At 40.3% G+C, this 15,077-nt stretch overlaps 1 protein-coding gene across 1 annotated transcript; it reads right to left on the reverse strand.

Annotated features, from left to right (window-relative positions):
• Window positions 1–1,758: 1,758 nt before the first annotated feature.
• LOC119730539 (mucin-2-like) lies at window positions 1,759–14,876 on the reverse strand. Its single transcript, XM_038203512.1, has 6 exons — window positions 14,541–14,876; window positions 12,848–13,037; window positions 7,039–7,080; window positions 5,970–6,087; window positions 5,012–5,228; window positions 1,759–4,547 (listed from the first exon to the last, which is right to left on the reverse strand). Exons 1-6 carry the CDS (start codon window positions 14,611–14,613, stop codon window positions 2,269–2,271), a joined length of 2,919 nt encoding a protein of 972 aa, XP_038059440.1. The 5' UTR covers window positions 14,614–14,876; the 3' UTR covers window positions 1,759–2,268.
• Between the last annotated feature and the right edge of the window lie 201 nt (window positions 14,877–15,077).

Genomic DNA, 15,077 nt, shown 5'->3' on the forward strand with positions numbered 1-15,077 from the left:
ACTCCATTTAAGAAGAAACAGAGCAGTTTACATATATTGGGGAATTGTAAGGTCAGGAAACCAGTCTAGCTGGCTTGTACCCGTTCATAGGTGTGTAATCGATTGCAAACAAGTGCGATGGTCAACTGGGGCCAGTATTTGAAAAAAAAGCCAGTTTTTTTCCAACGCTGATCGGCCGATCAGCGTTGGAAATTGATACAAAAATACCACTTTTCTTGAAAATGACAGTATACCAGGTGCCATGATTTTACAGGATGCTTTACACTGTCATTCACTAACAGTCCAGCAAGGTATTTCAAAATGATTTGATAGTTTTATTTTTTGATGTTTGCAAATGTTGTATTTTCCCTTTAATAATAATGAGTGAATAACAAATCCCTGGCTGTAATAGATCTTCCACAAAATTGCTTTATACAAACAATAGCCTACATTGAGAAAACTGAGAAGTATTGGGTTTGACATGAACAAACATACACATGATACAATGTCCTCACAATGTGCTGGTAAGTTCCGTGCACAGACCTGCAAATGTGATACTACAATTTGTTAGAGAAAAGAGTTTTTTGGAGGGTTGATTTATTTCTTTACAGTGATAAGTGAACGCCAGTAAAGAGTATGCCACTGGAGTTAATTTATGCAAAAATACTGTCCTCTGAATATGCATTACTAAATATGACAATACAAAAAAATAGCATATGTACACTTTTCTCAAGATCAGTAGAACACATATCGTTATGCACACTTTGTCTTTAACACTAGTCTCTGGATGTGCAGTGCAATATTTGTGAAACAAACCACAAGGCGATATTTAAGAAAGATCTGATTTAATCCCAATAGATTGATTTTATTAAGCCACGCCTCCATGCTGTTCTGACCAATCACGGGTGTTATTAATGCCCGACATGCGTGCACAATAGTCCAACATGCATTCACACGCATATGACGTGTAAGGTTGGAACATGCAGTATGGCATTGGTGAGTTAGGGCCGTATCATAAGTCCGACGCCTCATAGGTCCGACACCTCATAAGTCCGAAATTTCGGACTTACGAGGTGTCGGACTCATGAGGCATACAATTTATTTATCTCGCCTCATAGGTCAGACGCCTCATAAGTCCAACGCCTTATAAGTCTGACGTCGGAAAACGAGGTGTCGGACCTATGAGAGTCAGACTTATGAGGCGTCTGACCTATGAGGCGTCAGACTTATGGGCCTTTATTTGGTTAGGGGATGCGATTTTGTCGAACTTATGAGGCGTCGGACCTATGAGGCGTCGGACTTATGAGCGAACCCTGGTGAGTTGCCCATGTGCAGAGTTGGCCTGGCTTAATGATCGGTCTTCATGTACTGTCAACCATCTGACTGACCTACCGACCGACTATTCTGACTAAAAACCGTCCGACAAAAATATAAACAATATTTTTGAATTGTTCTCCAAAATATTTGAACAATAATGTCAATAAGCCATTTACGAATTACATGTATTAAAATTCAAGTAACATCTGGTATCCTGACTTGCTCGAAAGCTTGGCACATTTTAACTTTGAATTCTCCAGACCAAAGAGACTGTTGCTATATCACGTGATTCGGGGCAAGCCTTACGCTAGCAACCCCCAGCTCTGGCATGGTCTGGTGTCTTTGTGCCATTCTCACCCATTGTGAACAATGTATTGGTGCTGAGCGTCTCTTACGTAACTATGCAAGAGCTTGCCCCGGATCATGTGATATAGCAACAGTGTCTTTGGTCGGGAGAATTCAAAGTTAAAACGTGCCAAGCATTATGAGCAAGTCAGTGTACCAGATGTTATTCAAATGTAACTGGCAAAGGGTATAGGTTATTCGCAGAGAATGTTACTTACACTTAAAACACTACTCTGGCACTCTACATTTGATAACGTACAAAAAAATGTGGGCATGAACTGCAACAGTATGTCCACAGATGAAGTACAACATTTTGAGTTAGCTTCAATTTCCTGAAATACGTTTAAGTGTGCAGGAACTAATGCACTTTTTTGAAAACCAAAATGGTTCAAATTATTCTTCATGATTGTCACAGAAATGTTGCAAATGAAATACCAACTACAGAAACAAAACGTGGCTTGCATGGTACAACATGTACGTTTCTAAAATATAAATTCAATGTAACTTTTTGCAGTGAATTAATAAGGGCAGAATACCTGTAGGCTTTTACTGGTAAGTACATGTATATTGCATATGAACATGACTAATATGTTTATAACATAATCTGCAGGCATAAAATATGTAGTTTTAACTACTGGATGTTACCAAAACTTTGGAGCCAGAACTACTTTTGCTGTCTACAACACTGCCCTCTTGTGAGCTATTTGCGACTACTGTCACTGCTGGTTGAGTTGTTACCATGACAACATTTGATGCTGATGTCGTTGCTGGAACTGGCAACACCAACTCTTTCACTGGTATTCCGTTACTTATACCGGTTGCATTGAGCCAGGAACTGGTGACCGGTATCGCGGCCGGGACCGCTACGGTGTGCACTATCACACCGTTGGAAGTTTTTCCATTGGTTGTGGCTGGGTTACCGACTGAAGTCACCGGCAGTGCTGCGCTGCTAGGGTTACCGGTGAATGTCACCGGTGATATGATGGGAACTTGACCGGCAAACGGGAACCTGTAGTGCGGATACTGACCGACATGACTGAGGGTCGTATATGTTGGCGCGGTGACAAGCGCCCGATTGGTGCCCACATGTAGCAACGGATTAAGAGACAGGGCACCAATTGTCACAACCGGGGGTATTGTCATGGCGACAGTCGTCTGCGTGTTACTGGTGCTCGTCCCGACGACTGTAGCGATTGTAGTGCCAATGTGCGGCATGTTTGTTCCAGCTGTAGTGCCTAACGGATGCCTGATGACCGATGGAGGAGAAACGGTGGTTTTAACTAGCATGTGCGCCGGGGACGAGTTAGCGATGGTGTAAGCGATGGGAGGCTGCGAGGGAGGTTGCGTGAACAGAACCTGAGTGAGAGCAGGTAACGCGGGTTGTAAGGTCAATCCCGGGGCCAGGAACGGGTGACCCGGGGTCACGGGGGTGGTGTACGACAGTGAGGGCGCTTTGGTTTGCGATACCGTGGACGCCTTGCTTTGCTGAGTTGCGGCAGTCGAGAAGAACGACACCGAACCGGCGACAGATGATTGGAGTTTAGCGGGACTGCTGTCTTTACTCGCAGGGACTGGCAACTGTGGGGCGACGTTCCGAGAGCCTGCCACCATGGCTTGGTTCAGGAGGGCCGCATTGGCAGCAGTCAGTACACCAGGATTTGTTAAACTTGGCCTGAGCATCGCGGTTGTAAGCCCTTGGGTCGGGAGGTAGTGGGGAATGATCAGGTTTCTCATGTCTAGTCCTGGCATGCCTGGTGGAGGTGTGACATGCTGTATCGAGGATGGTACGCTTTGTTTAGAAACACTGAGGGCTACACTGCTACTGGCTGCCGAGATTGAAGTAGCTGTATTGCTGGGAGGTGGTTCTTTGTAGGCAACCACGGTGATTGACTTTGGAGTCGACTGGCTGACTTGTGCCACTGCCGTGTCACTGCTGGTTAAAGTCGTTGGCGATTTGGGCATGATGTCGACCGTTTGTGGGCGTGGACTGAACGGGTGCGACAAAACCCTCTGCATGACAGCTTTGTTGTCTGTCCGTCGAACCGGTTGCCTTACAGCCGTGGATTGTTTACCGAGCAGTTGACTGACGGTTTGTCTCGAGACACCCGTTGAGCTCGCCGTTGCAACTGCTGCTGTGGTTACCATGGACACATTAGCCTTAACAGGGACCGGCTCGGTAGTCGGTGTTGCATGTGAAATTGTCCTGACTGGATTTTTGTGTTGCTGAGGCAGTTTATTCTGAGCTCTGTTTTTCAAGTGTTCTTGTACAGCTGAGACTGCCGAGGAGTGACTATGAAACTGCCTGACAACGTGAGAAGTTATCTTAGGAACAGGTGCTTGCTGTGTTGGGCTCGGAGTGGGTGGTTTAGGCACTGGAGGTTGTTTCGTTGTACCCGATTTTTGGGTGGTTGTTGGCTGGGCTTTGACTTGCTGTACCACGGACTGAGGCCGGATGACAACTTTTTGGGTCGCTGCGACTCGTTGCGTCACTACCTCCAGTTCTCGATGTGGAGTGATATCCTTCGCTGTTGCCACCTGCGGTTTGGCACCAGCGACCAACGGCTGCATCTGAGTGGCCGGACCCTTGACTGTCTGTGATTGGTTGGTTTTCTTGGTGTTGGAACCCTGCACCTGTTGCGCTTTGACCACGACAGGCATCTGAGCTGCAACCTGCTGCTGTTGCTGGGACGGTGTAGCTCCAGTCGACACCGGCACACGGGTGACGATTTGTCGACTGATGAGAAACGGTCCCGACTGTTCCTTGACGGATTGTGTGACCTTGATGACGTGATCCATCAAGGGAGCAGATCTGACCATTGGAGGGCCTTGGGGATCGGACATCTGGACAGCTGGGATCGCCTTCTCAGGAGATTGGGCTCTGGATTTCCTCTCTTCTTCTTCTGCTTCTGTAAATCAAAACAATTGTCATTCATTAACAATGGAATCATTTCACAAACATTAGCTCTGTGATCTAAGCCAATAGCCAATGTAAGCCAATGTAAACCGACCTTCATTGTCTATTGTTTTAATTGTTTAATTAAAGCAAATACTTTAATAATCAAGGACTTCAATCTGTACTGATGTGTGTGAAGCGTTACATGCCAAATCCATCGGACTTCAACATCTGGAAAACTTGTTTAGATATTGTTGAGTGCAGCAAACTTAGGGTTCAAAAATACAACGTCGCAGAATTTATCATTCGACCTGTTTGTAACACGGGGTAACTGCAAAAATTCCTACATGCACTTGGCTTTAACAAACTTTATTGCGCGAAAGATTCTCAATACTCAGATCAAATAAGATGACTCCAAACTAAGGCCTGCTGCGAAGAAGAAAACTATCCAAGAACTACATAATGGATTATTCCTACCTGATGCAGTAGACGTGCTCGTTGAGACTGAATCCCTGTCATCCTCCTTATCGTCTTGCATGTCCTCTTCCTCCTCTTCCTTTGGCTCTGGCTCCGCCTTCTTCCAAGGAGGCAAGGAGCAGCCGCTGAGCTTGGCAAGCTTCTCCTGGTAGAGAATCTTCTGTCTCGCTAATCTCTCTGTCTCGTATTCGAGCTCTCGTTCCTTGCGTTTCAGGGCCTTTCGGAAAACAAGTTGCAGGATAAAGGCTAGTAGGATCATTTACATTTATCCCAAAAGTAATCTTCAAAATTATTATCAAAAATTGACTTCAATTGAATTCAAGATCGAACCGGTACTAAGCACCCTATGAAATTATTCTATCTGGCTTGCTGTCATTTACAAGAAATCAAGAAATACAGGTGATTTCCAATTATGAGTCGATTGACTGATTTTTGGAACAAAGAGCCCTATTGACAATATTGTGTTTTGTGATCAAAATTATAACAAAGAAATTCTGTTAACTTAGATGAAAGTTGGACCAAGACCTTTGAGGTAATCGAATAATAACATCAAAATAACTCCCTCGCCCCCAAATGTTTTGTTTTTACGCTTAAGTGACAATGTTTATGCACAGCTTGAGCTCAAGTGATTACCAGAAAATTAATCATTTCCAAATTTCCTTGTAACATAGGATTACCGCTTACTCTATTGCATCTTCCAAAACATTTCAATATTCACTTTAATGCCCCATTTTCGCTACTTGGACATAACTACACGTGTAAATGGCCACACTTTATAAGGAATACAAATTAAGCTAATCATCCGATAAAAAATGACAACCTTCCTAATTTTCAATGGGATTTACATCCATAACTGCACTCAAATTTGGCCAACTGGCAAATAATACACTCAAAGAGTGACACTAAAAATGAAATCCGGAATCTGATTTATTTGTGAACTTGTTTCACAATTTCGTACCTGCAAATATCTCAATGCTCCCTGGAGAATACTCAGATTGGACGGCTTCAGTTTCTTGTTGTCCATGTTTGGGATCTGATCCCGTAAGTTGTCAAAACATTCCTTCAACTGGGCCCGTCTATGAAAAAAAAAATAATCATAATTTGTTAAATACAACTTTTTAATTTTTTATTAAATCAAAGTTACATATTTGCAAGCTTTTAAGCAGGCCCAGGTGAAAAAGAAGGAGAACAGTAGGATCAAAATTTTAAAAATAAAGAACGGACAAAAGTAGGACTAATTTGGAGGGCAAATTCAGGATAAATATAGAACTTTGCAGGCTTTCAGGAGTTTTTCGTTGATACCCACCCATGTCCACAGTACCATAAGCCTCATTTGGCATGTTCTGTACTCACAACACTTGTGCTCCATCCTCAACTAAGCTCTTGGAAGTACAGTTGCAGTACTCCTGCGCCCAAGCCCTTCATTGTGTGATTTGCATACATGTATTTATGACATTGTGTGACGCTGTTATGAACACTTTCCAATGAGATTTCATTTTTCAGTTGTGGGACAAAAAAGTAGGGAAAAGCACGTGTAGGAAAAAGTAGAAATTTCAAAACAAAAGTAGGAAAATAGGAGCAAGATAGGAAAAAGTAGGAAAAGTAGGAACACTTGAAAGCCTGCATTTATTCGATAGCTGCTTAACAAAACAAAACAAACATGTTACCCACATGAGAACCAGCTTTCAATAAAACAGGCATGCAACTGGGAATTTATACAAAACAAGGAAATTCTAAACCACACAAGACTTTGTACAGTGTTTTTCAATTTGTAATGGCATTCACGAGAGGTTAAAAAATGAGGAAATTTATCAGCGGATCCGAGGAAAAGTTGCATTCCTGAATAAAAGAAAGAAAGTTGTCAATTTGCACACTTTTCCTGCAATATATGAATATAAATTTTTCTTTTTTTTTTTGCTTTTATGAGAGGTACAGTATCCCACCGTGAAATGGTCTGAAAAAGTCAGAACTGAATCTTTTCTACAAAATAAAAAATAAATTGTATTTCTGTTTTACCCAGCCCTCACCTGTTTTTCTCCAGCTTGTTATGAACTTCCCTTGTACCGGATCTGTTAACAAAAGCCATACAAAAAATGCTATTGTTAGTTGTGTATAAAGAAAGTCATTATTCCAGGATTTCAGACACCCATTACTGTAATCTAGCCTCGGGGTACGTTAGAAGAAAGAATATGTTTACAAGTTTGGTTCTCTATGCAAAAACACGGTCCGTATTTTCTTCTTGACTGACTTTCATCACTGCTATTCGCTCCGTTCACGAGTACCCCCCCCCCCCCCCGGCAAAGAAAGTACAGTTGGGGGTGACCGAACGACACCATCTTGCCTGACTGCAATATTTTGCCGCGAAGCGCGGCCACTGCGTGTTCATAATACAAATCCCCTGGTGTACGTGCATCACACACAAGGAAGTGTGCATGCGTGTCAACCAGCGAAATGTACGTGTCCCGCCCATGAGACGTCGTTGCTAGGTAAAAGGGCGCCCTCTTTTGTTGGCACACGGAGCCCATACTTTAAAGTGCAAACGGTGTGTACAAAGTATCGGTATGTGTGTTCATGAGTTGAAAATTCACGAGTTGATTGTCGGCAAAGCGTACGAAAGGCGGCAGTCCAAGCTGCCGCCCCTGCAAAGTGGGCGTGGCAAAGTTTTGTTTCAAACAAAGCTTGAAAAAGTGTTTGTAAAATCTGTGGATTGTTCTTTTCAAAGGAATGGAATTTTTTTAAATGCAATCCCTGAAATGTGCTGTACCTTTTGTGCTCCATTTAACTGGATTTTTAATATTTATGTTGCCATTTTAAGGGCATATTTGTGTCCTGTTGGTTTTTATGCTAATGCAAATTTTCATATTCATGAGCAAAACTGTCAAGTCATTCAAGGCAGATACATGTACTTCAGTTTCACATCTGCTTAAAGCAAAAACAGTCACCAGAATTTTAGGGGTTTGCTGTGGTTACTTCTGTGCTTTCAGTAATTCATTGTTGGTTTATTATGACAGTAAGACAATGAGAAAACTTGATGCACAAATGTTTTCAATAAGCAGAATTTTGGCTTACAATTTGAAGAGAAAAACCCCAATCCGAATTAAGAGTGTGTTCCTAAAGTGACATTACAAACAGCGCCCCCAGTTGTAACATTTTAGAATGTTTAAAAAAGTGCCTTTTGCACACACAAAAAATGTATAAAAATGGGATGTCTCATAGTTGTTGTTTTTTTTTATACATTTCAGAAGAATGGATATTTGCTACAAATACACTCCAGTGTAAATTCATTGCTGCACAAGTTTGACACAACTCATTATAATCTTTTGAACTTCAAATATATACAAAACTGTGGCAGTGCAGATGCAGGCCAGCTTTCGTGTCATTTTAGATTCACTTTGACACAAAAATTAATGTTCAATGAGTCATGTGTAGCACAATCATATACTGTGTGAGCACATGACTGTCGACTGGTTCTAAACCCATAGTCAATAGGGTGGCTTGTACTTGCACATTCATTGTACACGTGTACATGTACATTGCACGCAGTCACAATTTTACTTTTACTTTAAAGGGAATGTACATCATTGGCTTTTGCTGTAATTTTTCAGAAATTAACTATTTGAGGGGTTACTATAATAGATCAAATATTGTTACACTGACATGTTTGAAGTTTTGTGTTCCAAAATGCTGGAAAAATCAAGAAAAACACAAATGGTGGAGTAGTCTGGTTCCCTGCCTCCACTAAAGATAAAATGGATCAATTCATAGATGCCGGAAAATTGTAAGGTAAGGGAACCAGTCCACCTGGCCTGCACCCGTTCATAAACATGTAACCAATGGCAAACAAAATTTGGACTGAAAAAAATGGTGAATTTGGAGGAGAATATGAAAAATAGTTCGGTTTTTCCAACGGTGGTCGGCCGACCACCGTTGGAAATTTATACAAAAATACCATTTTCTTGAAAATGACTTCACACCAGGTGCCATAATTTTACAGGATGCTTTAGACTGTCATTTACCAACATCCTAGTAAGGTATTTCGTAAAAACTTGGTAGTTCTATTTTTCGATGTTTGCAAATGTTGTATATTCCCTTTAAAGGGATATATAAAACATTTGCAAACATCAAAAACAAAGCTACCAAATGATTATGAAATACCTTGCTGGACTGTTAGTGAATGACAGTCTAAAGCATCCTGTAAAATCATGGTACCTGGTGTGCTGTAATTTTCAAGAAAAGTGGTATTTTTGTATCAATTTCCAATGCTGGTCATGCAGCTGACCGGCATTGGAAAAACTGTTTTTTCCCTTCAAATACTGCCCTCAGTTTACCATATTTAGTCAGTCCACATTTTGTTTGTGATTGATTATACACACCTATGAAACCATACAAGTCAGCTACATGTAGATTGGTTCCCTGACCTTACCATTCCCGACGTCTATAAACTGCTCTGTTTCATTTTAAATGGGTCAGGGAACCAGACTACAGGAACATGATTGTTTTTATTGGTTTTCCCAGCATACGGTACACACAAACACAAAACTTCAAACAAGTCAGTGTAACAATTTTTGCTATACATGTAGATGATAGAATACAACCCCCCCCCCCAAAAAAAAACCCCAATCCATCCATTTCTGGAAATTACAGCAACGTGTCGGTATTCCCCTTTACATTACACATGTGACAAGGCATAGCACATTCTACAATATGGGTATACACAAGTATATTTGTCTATGTTGCTTAAGACAAAAACTGTATCAAACTTCATGAAATCATTTGGAAGAAATCAATATCATGTCAAGAAAACTGAGAGAGGGTTAAAAACATAAGGCCATTCAAAAAAGTGTTGTGTTTCCTATTTATATTACACTGAAAAAAAAAATCAATTATTTTGCTCCAATATGCTACCGGTACAATTGCCTATAAATATGACAAGTTTTCTGCATTTCTTTCTTTTTCATTACTTTTTAAAATTAATTATTTGTACACTGAACCGCAATTCGACCTTTTGGCTCTGAGAGTTTGATAATAAATAATAATTAAATAATAAATAATATGTGATAACAGCTGCCAGATCAGATGTCAACAAGTGGGATTTCCCCACTTTTCTCCGTACATGTACCTAACGACATCATGTGATATCATGTGACACAGACCTTTGAAGGTAAGTAAATAATCTAAAACATGAAATGATTGCAAAAACCTGGCCATTAGTCATGTTAGTCACCTTTTTAATATTAACCCTAACTCCCCAGCCTAATTTACTAGGAACCATACCCATTCTGGCAAACACCTACATGGGAAATTGTACACACACACTGTTGGACTTAGTTTCTGGAGGTATGCCAACCCCAGTGTAAAAGACCATCAGTTTAGGGGTACTGTACCTATCCCAACAGATTTAAAGGGAATGTACATGTACATCATTGGCTTTTGCTCATTTTGTTTTGCTGTAATTTTCAGAAATGAGCTATTTGAGGGGTTAGTATAAGGCCAAAAAAAAAAGTCTCCGGTTTCTGGTATGCGCGCGCGTCGCCGTAGCCATGCGCGTCAGCAAAATGAAAAAAAAAAATTTTCAATGAAAGATGATGTCTCAAAACCGCCAAACTCACTGGTTTGACTGGAATCCTGCTGCTGCAAAACTTTAACGTGTTTTTAGATTGGGCTATGGTCGAGAATAAGCTTTATGTGGCCTCTCTGGACTCCCATATATTTGCACTAAGTTTAGTCGGGCACCATTTGCAGACATCAGCCGACATTTGAAGCAAAAAAAATCAGGTAAAAAAAAAAAAAAAGCCGCGTCGCCGCACCACTTTTGGGGCAAGCTCCATACCAGAAACCGGAGACTTTTTTTTTTGGCCTAATAGATCAAATATTGTCACACTGACAAGTTTGAAGTTTTGTGTTTGAAAATGCTGGAAAAACCAAGAAAAACAAAAACGTTCAAGTAGTCTGGTTCCCTGACTCCACTAAAGATGAGAATCAGTTTATGGATACCGGAAAATTGTAAGGTAAGGAAACCAGTCTAGCTGGCCTGCACCCGTTCATGAATATGTAACCAATAGCAAACAAAATTTGGACTGAAAAAAAAATGGTAAATTTGGAGCAGTAATTGAAAAATAGTTAGGTTTTTCCAACGGTGGTTGGCCGACCACCGTTGGAAATTTATACAAAATACGACTTTTCTTGAAAATGACTTCACACCAGGTGCCATAATTTTACAGAATGCTTATAGACTTTCATTTACTAACATCCTAGTAAGCTTTTCGTAAAAAAATTGGTAGTTTTGTTTTCCAATGTTTGCAAATGTTGTATTCCCTTTAAACAAAACCTGCTGTTGAACTTTGATGGGTTGAGTTCGGTTAGGGTTAAAGAGGACTCTTCATTACAGTGTTGATCTTCTATAATTTCCTCTGTTGTTTAATTCAGTTCTAATGAGAAGGGATCTGGCCAAGTACAAAATTAAACCAGTTTCTGGTCCCTGCCTGCTTCCTTTTTTCCTGCTCGTCTACTTTTTTTTTAAATCATACATACATGTACATAATTTGCAATATTGCCTTTTTACTTATTTTCAGCAAAACTGTACATTTTCAACATCTGGTAGAAACGTAGATGGCAAAAGAGTTAAGAAAATGGAAGAATCCATCTGCCATCTTAAAAATTTGCTAACTTCCATTCCTTCTTTTCAAAAAGCCCGCATGGGAAACTATTTTTTTTTTACTTGGCCTAACAAGTCATACATGTACATTGCATACAACTTGCTCTCATTTTTCAGGTGCAGTCATCTAGAAAGGTTTGTGATGTCGTTTCTTTTTAAAGAAGCTTTACAGCGAAGTCTAGCCAACATAAAATGTGTGCAGTGGGTTACACAAGCTGTTTATTGCATACTGAAAAATCTAAATTAATTTGACCGACTATCTTCATGCGTGCACATGTAGTGTACATGAAATTCAAACAATTAATATTGTATCAAATTGTAACTCTCATTATAATTTAATGGAAGAGTATGAACGAATGCAACAGTTGGATGCTACATCAGTACATGTATGCATACTGGGTTATTCTATCAATATTGAGGTCCACTGTTTTTCCTGTCTCTGTTAGTGTTTGACATCTATGATTTTATAATTCTGATGTACAACTTTTAAAATGCTGTCGTTCTCCAAGAATGATTTTTATGTATGAATAGCAAACTACTCATATATCTATGTACTCAACAAATAAAAAATTGACACTTGAATGACAAATGAGGCCAAGTTAAAAAAAGACACAGTATCTCATCCCTGACCGCTGCGTTTTTCCCTCCCGCCTCCTTTAAAAAAAATATCATATCAGATATTGTCAATATATATTCTGAGAAAACAATATTCTAGGATCTCGATTTCAATTCAAAAGTTGCCGAGTCATGTTTTGAAATGTGCCCAAAATCAGCGTCTGGGACACGTTCTCATTCAGCCGATTGCAGCTACGCGATGTCACACACTGAACCGACGAATAATAGCAGCCGTGCGCGCGTATGCACTGTCAAGAAAACGAACTATTAACAGTAATTTAAAAAAAAAGGCCTTCTGTTATTGTTCTTCAAAATGACAGCATGCCAGAAAGACTAATTTCACAGGGAGTTTAGTACCATTATCATCTTTAATCCAAGTACGTGTATGCGTTTCAACAATAGTTTTGTCAGTTACTTTTTTGGATAGCTGAAAATGATCTACTCTACCTTTAAGCATTTCACAGCTGTGCATATCAGCCATTTCATTTAGAATTGTTGACCAACTCTCAATAAACAAACTGAGAATTTTACACCAATAGGCACAGATTTCATTTCATTTTTCATACCGTTTGTCATCCCCTTCATCGAATGTGTCAGTGTTGGAGGTTGAAAGTTGATGTCTGCTGGACGACGCTACTGGACTCCACGATTTATGCGAGCCCGGTGACGACCCCGGGCTGCTTGAGACCCCAGCGTAGCTCGGTCCACTGATGGCTGCGTTCTGGCCATTCTGACTGAGGCCGAACAAGCCAGGATCTGGGAATATGACAAATTTCCAATTGGTAAAAACTGAGTGAAATGCTTAAATTACCAAGTAAACATGTGCATAAACGTCTTTGAAATGTTGCTCAGTGCCAATGGCAACAGAACATTTCTGACAGCTGGGGGGGGGGGGGGGGTGTTGTTGTTGTTGTCTATGGAAGGGGGGGTGTTGTTGTCTATGGAAGGGGGGAGGGCACAGTAGGCCTATATACGTACATTACAATAAGTAGCTAAACTGGAACAAAGAATAATCAATCTGCGCAAGAATTAAAACTTTTGAACAGTTGATCTCACCATCCAATGCCCATAACTGCTTCAACTCATAGTCATTTCATGCCACTATTTTACTTCAAAGGAAATGCTCTAGGGATAAACTGGAAGACATTTAGTAAATGAAGATATAATTGGTATACATGTGTACATTTGTAAATGTTTTTTTTGCAGCACACATCAATGTGATGTCTCGCGTTTGCATTTCGATAACTCTCTACACGTTAGAATTAACAGCTGAATTTTCGATGATGCAATGCTCACAACAGCAATTTAGCGAGGCAGAAGTTCCATTGTAAGAAGCAACACACACTGTTTTTTAACGCAGCACAAACTTCTGACAATTACCTTAAGTTTTTGGACTCTCATTCACAGTATTGAGAGTCCCACATTTTTGGACTAGTCCTGGCAGGGTTAGGACCCACACACCATCGTACATGTTCATGAGTAAACAATGTAACCACATGGTCAGATGGTGGACCCCATGGCACGGGAACATCAACATGGAATTCTCTGATCAAATCAAGGGTTGTTCTCAAAACTAAATTTGGAAAAAATGTTTCAACCTGACGCCACTTGTTTCTTCATATATCATCTCAGTAAAGGTCAGTCATTGCAAAAATGATGATACGACATGAATCTAGGACTGAGTGAGAAACATTTTGAATTTTGTTAGGAAATAGTTTTTTCAATTACAGGAAATAAAATTTTCTTGACAAGCTCTCCATAGACTTTGTACACAACCGCTGAATTAGAAGTGGCGTCTGGTTGCAACATTTTTTTCCCTACATTTGAGGCCTGTTCAGGCTGTTGCTTTGCCTTCTAAAATTTCGAACATGATAAATAAGCTCCATTTTCATAAAATCAGTCCCCATACATGTACATGTAACTGGGAGATGTAATTGTAAGGACATGCACGACAACCACCTCACGTGCACACGGTGCATGCGTTCTATTTTTAGCCATTATGAATATTCAATTTCAGTGAAAAACACAAGGTCAGCTTGAGGCCGAGTGAATCACATTGATGATGAATTAATTCCCATGAAAAAAAAATGCCAACATCATTTTGATAATTCCTTTTAATTCACACAGTCTATACGTTTACATTTCGAACTTCACGATCATACCAGGAATCGAGGGGAAAAACTAGAAAAAGGGTGAAAAAATTAATTAAAAGTTTGAGACAATTGTACATCCGCGTCCGCCCATCGAAACATCGTTTACCATTTTGTCCACGTGTAGACTGTCCGATTTGCTCTACGAACTTCGCAGCCTCCAAAAGTGTATCGATGCTCATGACTCCAGCTCCGATCTACACCAACGCTTGGCTGAACAACACACACATCCACTTCCCGTTAGTTTCAGCTTGCGATCGGCTGTTTTAGAGGGCCAAAAATGACGAAAATATCGGCGTTTCTCTACCCGGTCACAAAAGATGGCGGGGATCTACGCAGTTGTATATGGAAAATTTCATGACATAACGATATCGTTCGTCGTCTATGCACGCAGGAAGGCAAGGCGAAGTCGCGCCGTGCCAACCACCACGCGTACATCTGACATCAAAACATATAAGGGAATCATTCATTTTTTTAAGGGGGTTTAGACACGTGGCTGCATATATTAAAATGTATTAAATTAAAGTAAAGGTTATAAACGTAATTATTTGAATACAGCCTCACATAATATTTAGTTTAATTTGTAACATCAAATTATTCTTAATTTACAAGTCCTTAAAATAGACGAATTTTACAGTTATTAGTT

This window comes from Patiria miniata, unplaced genomic scaffold, assembly GCF_015706575.1.
Source record: "Patiria miniata isolate m_02_andy unplaced genomic scaffold, ASM1570657v1 HiC_scaffold_22, whole genome shotgun sequence".
NCBI lineage: Eukaryota > Metazoa > Echinodermata > Asteroidea > Valvatida > Asterinidae > Patiria > Patiria miniata.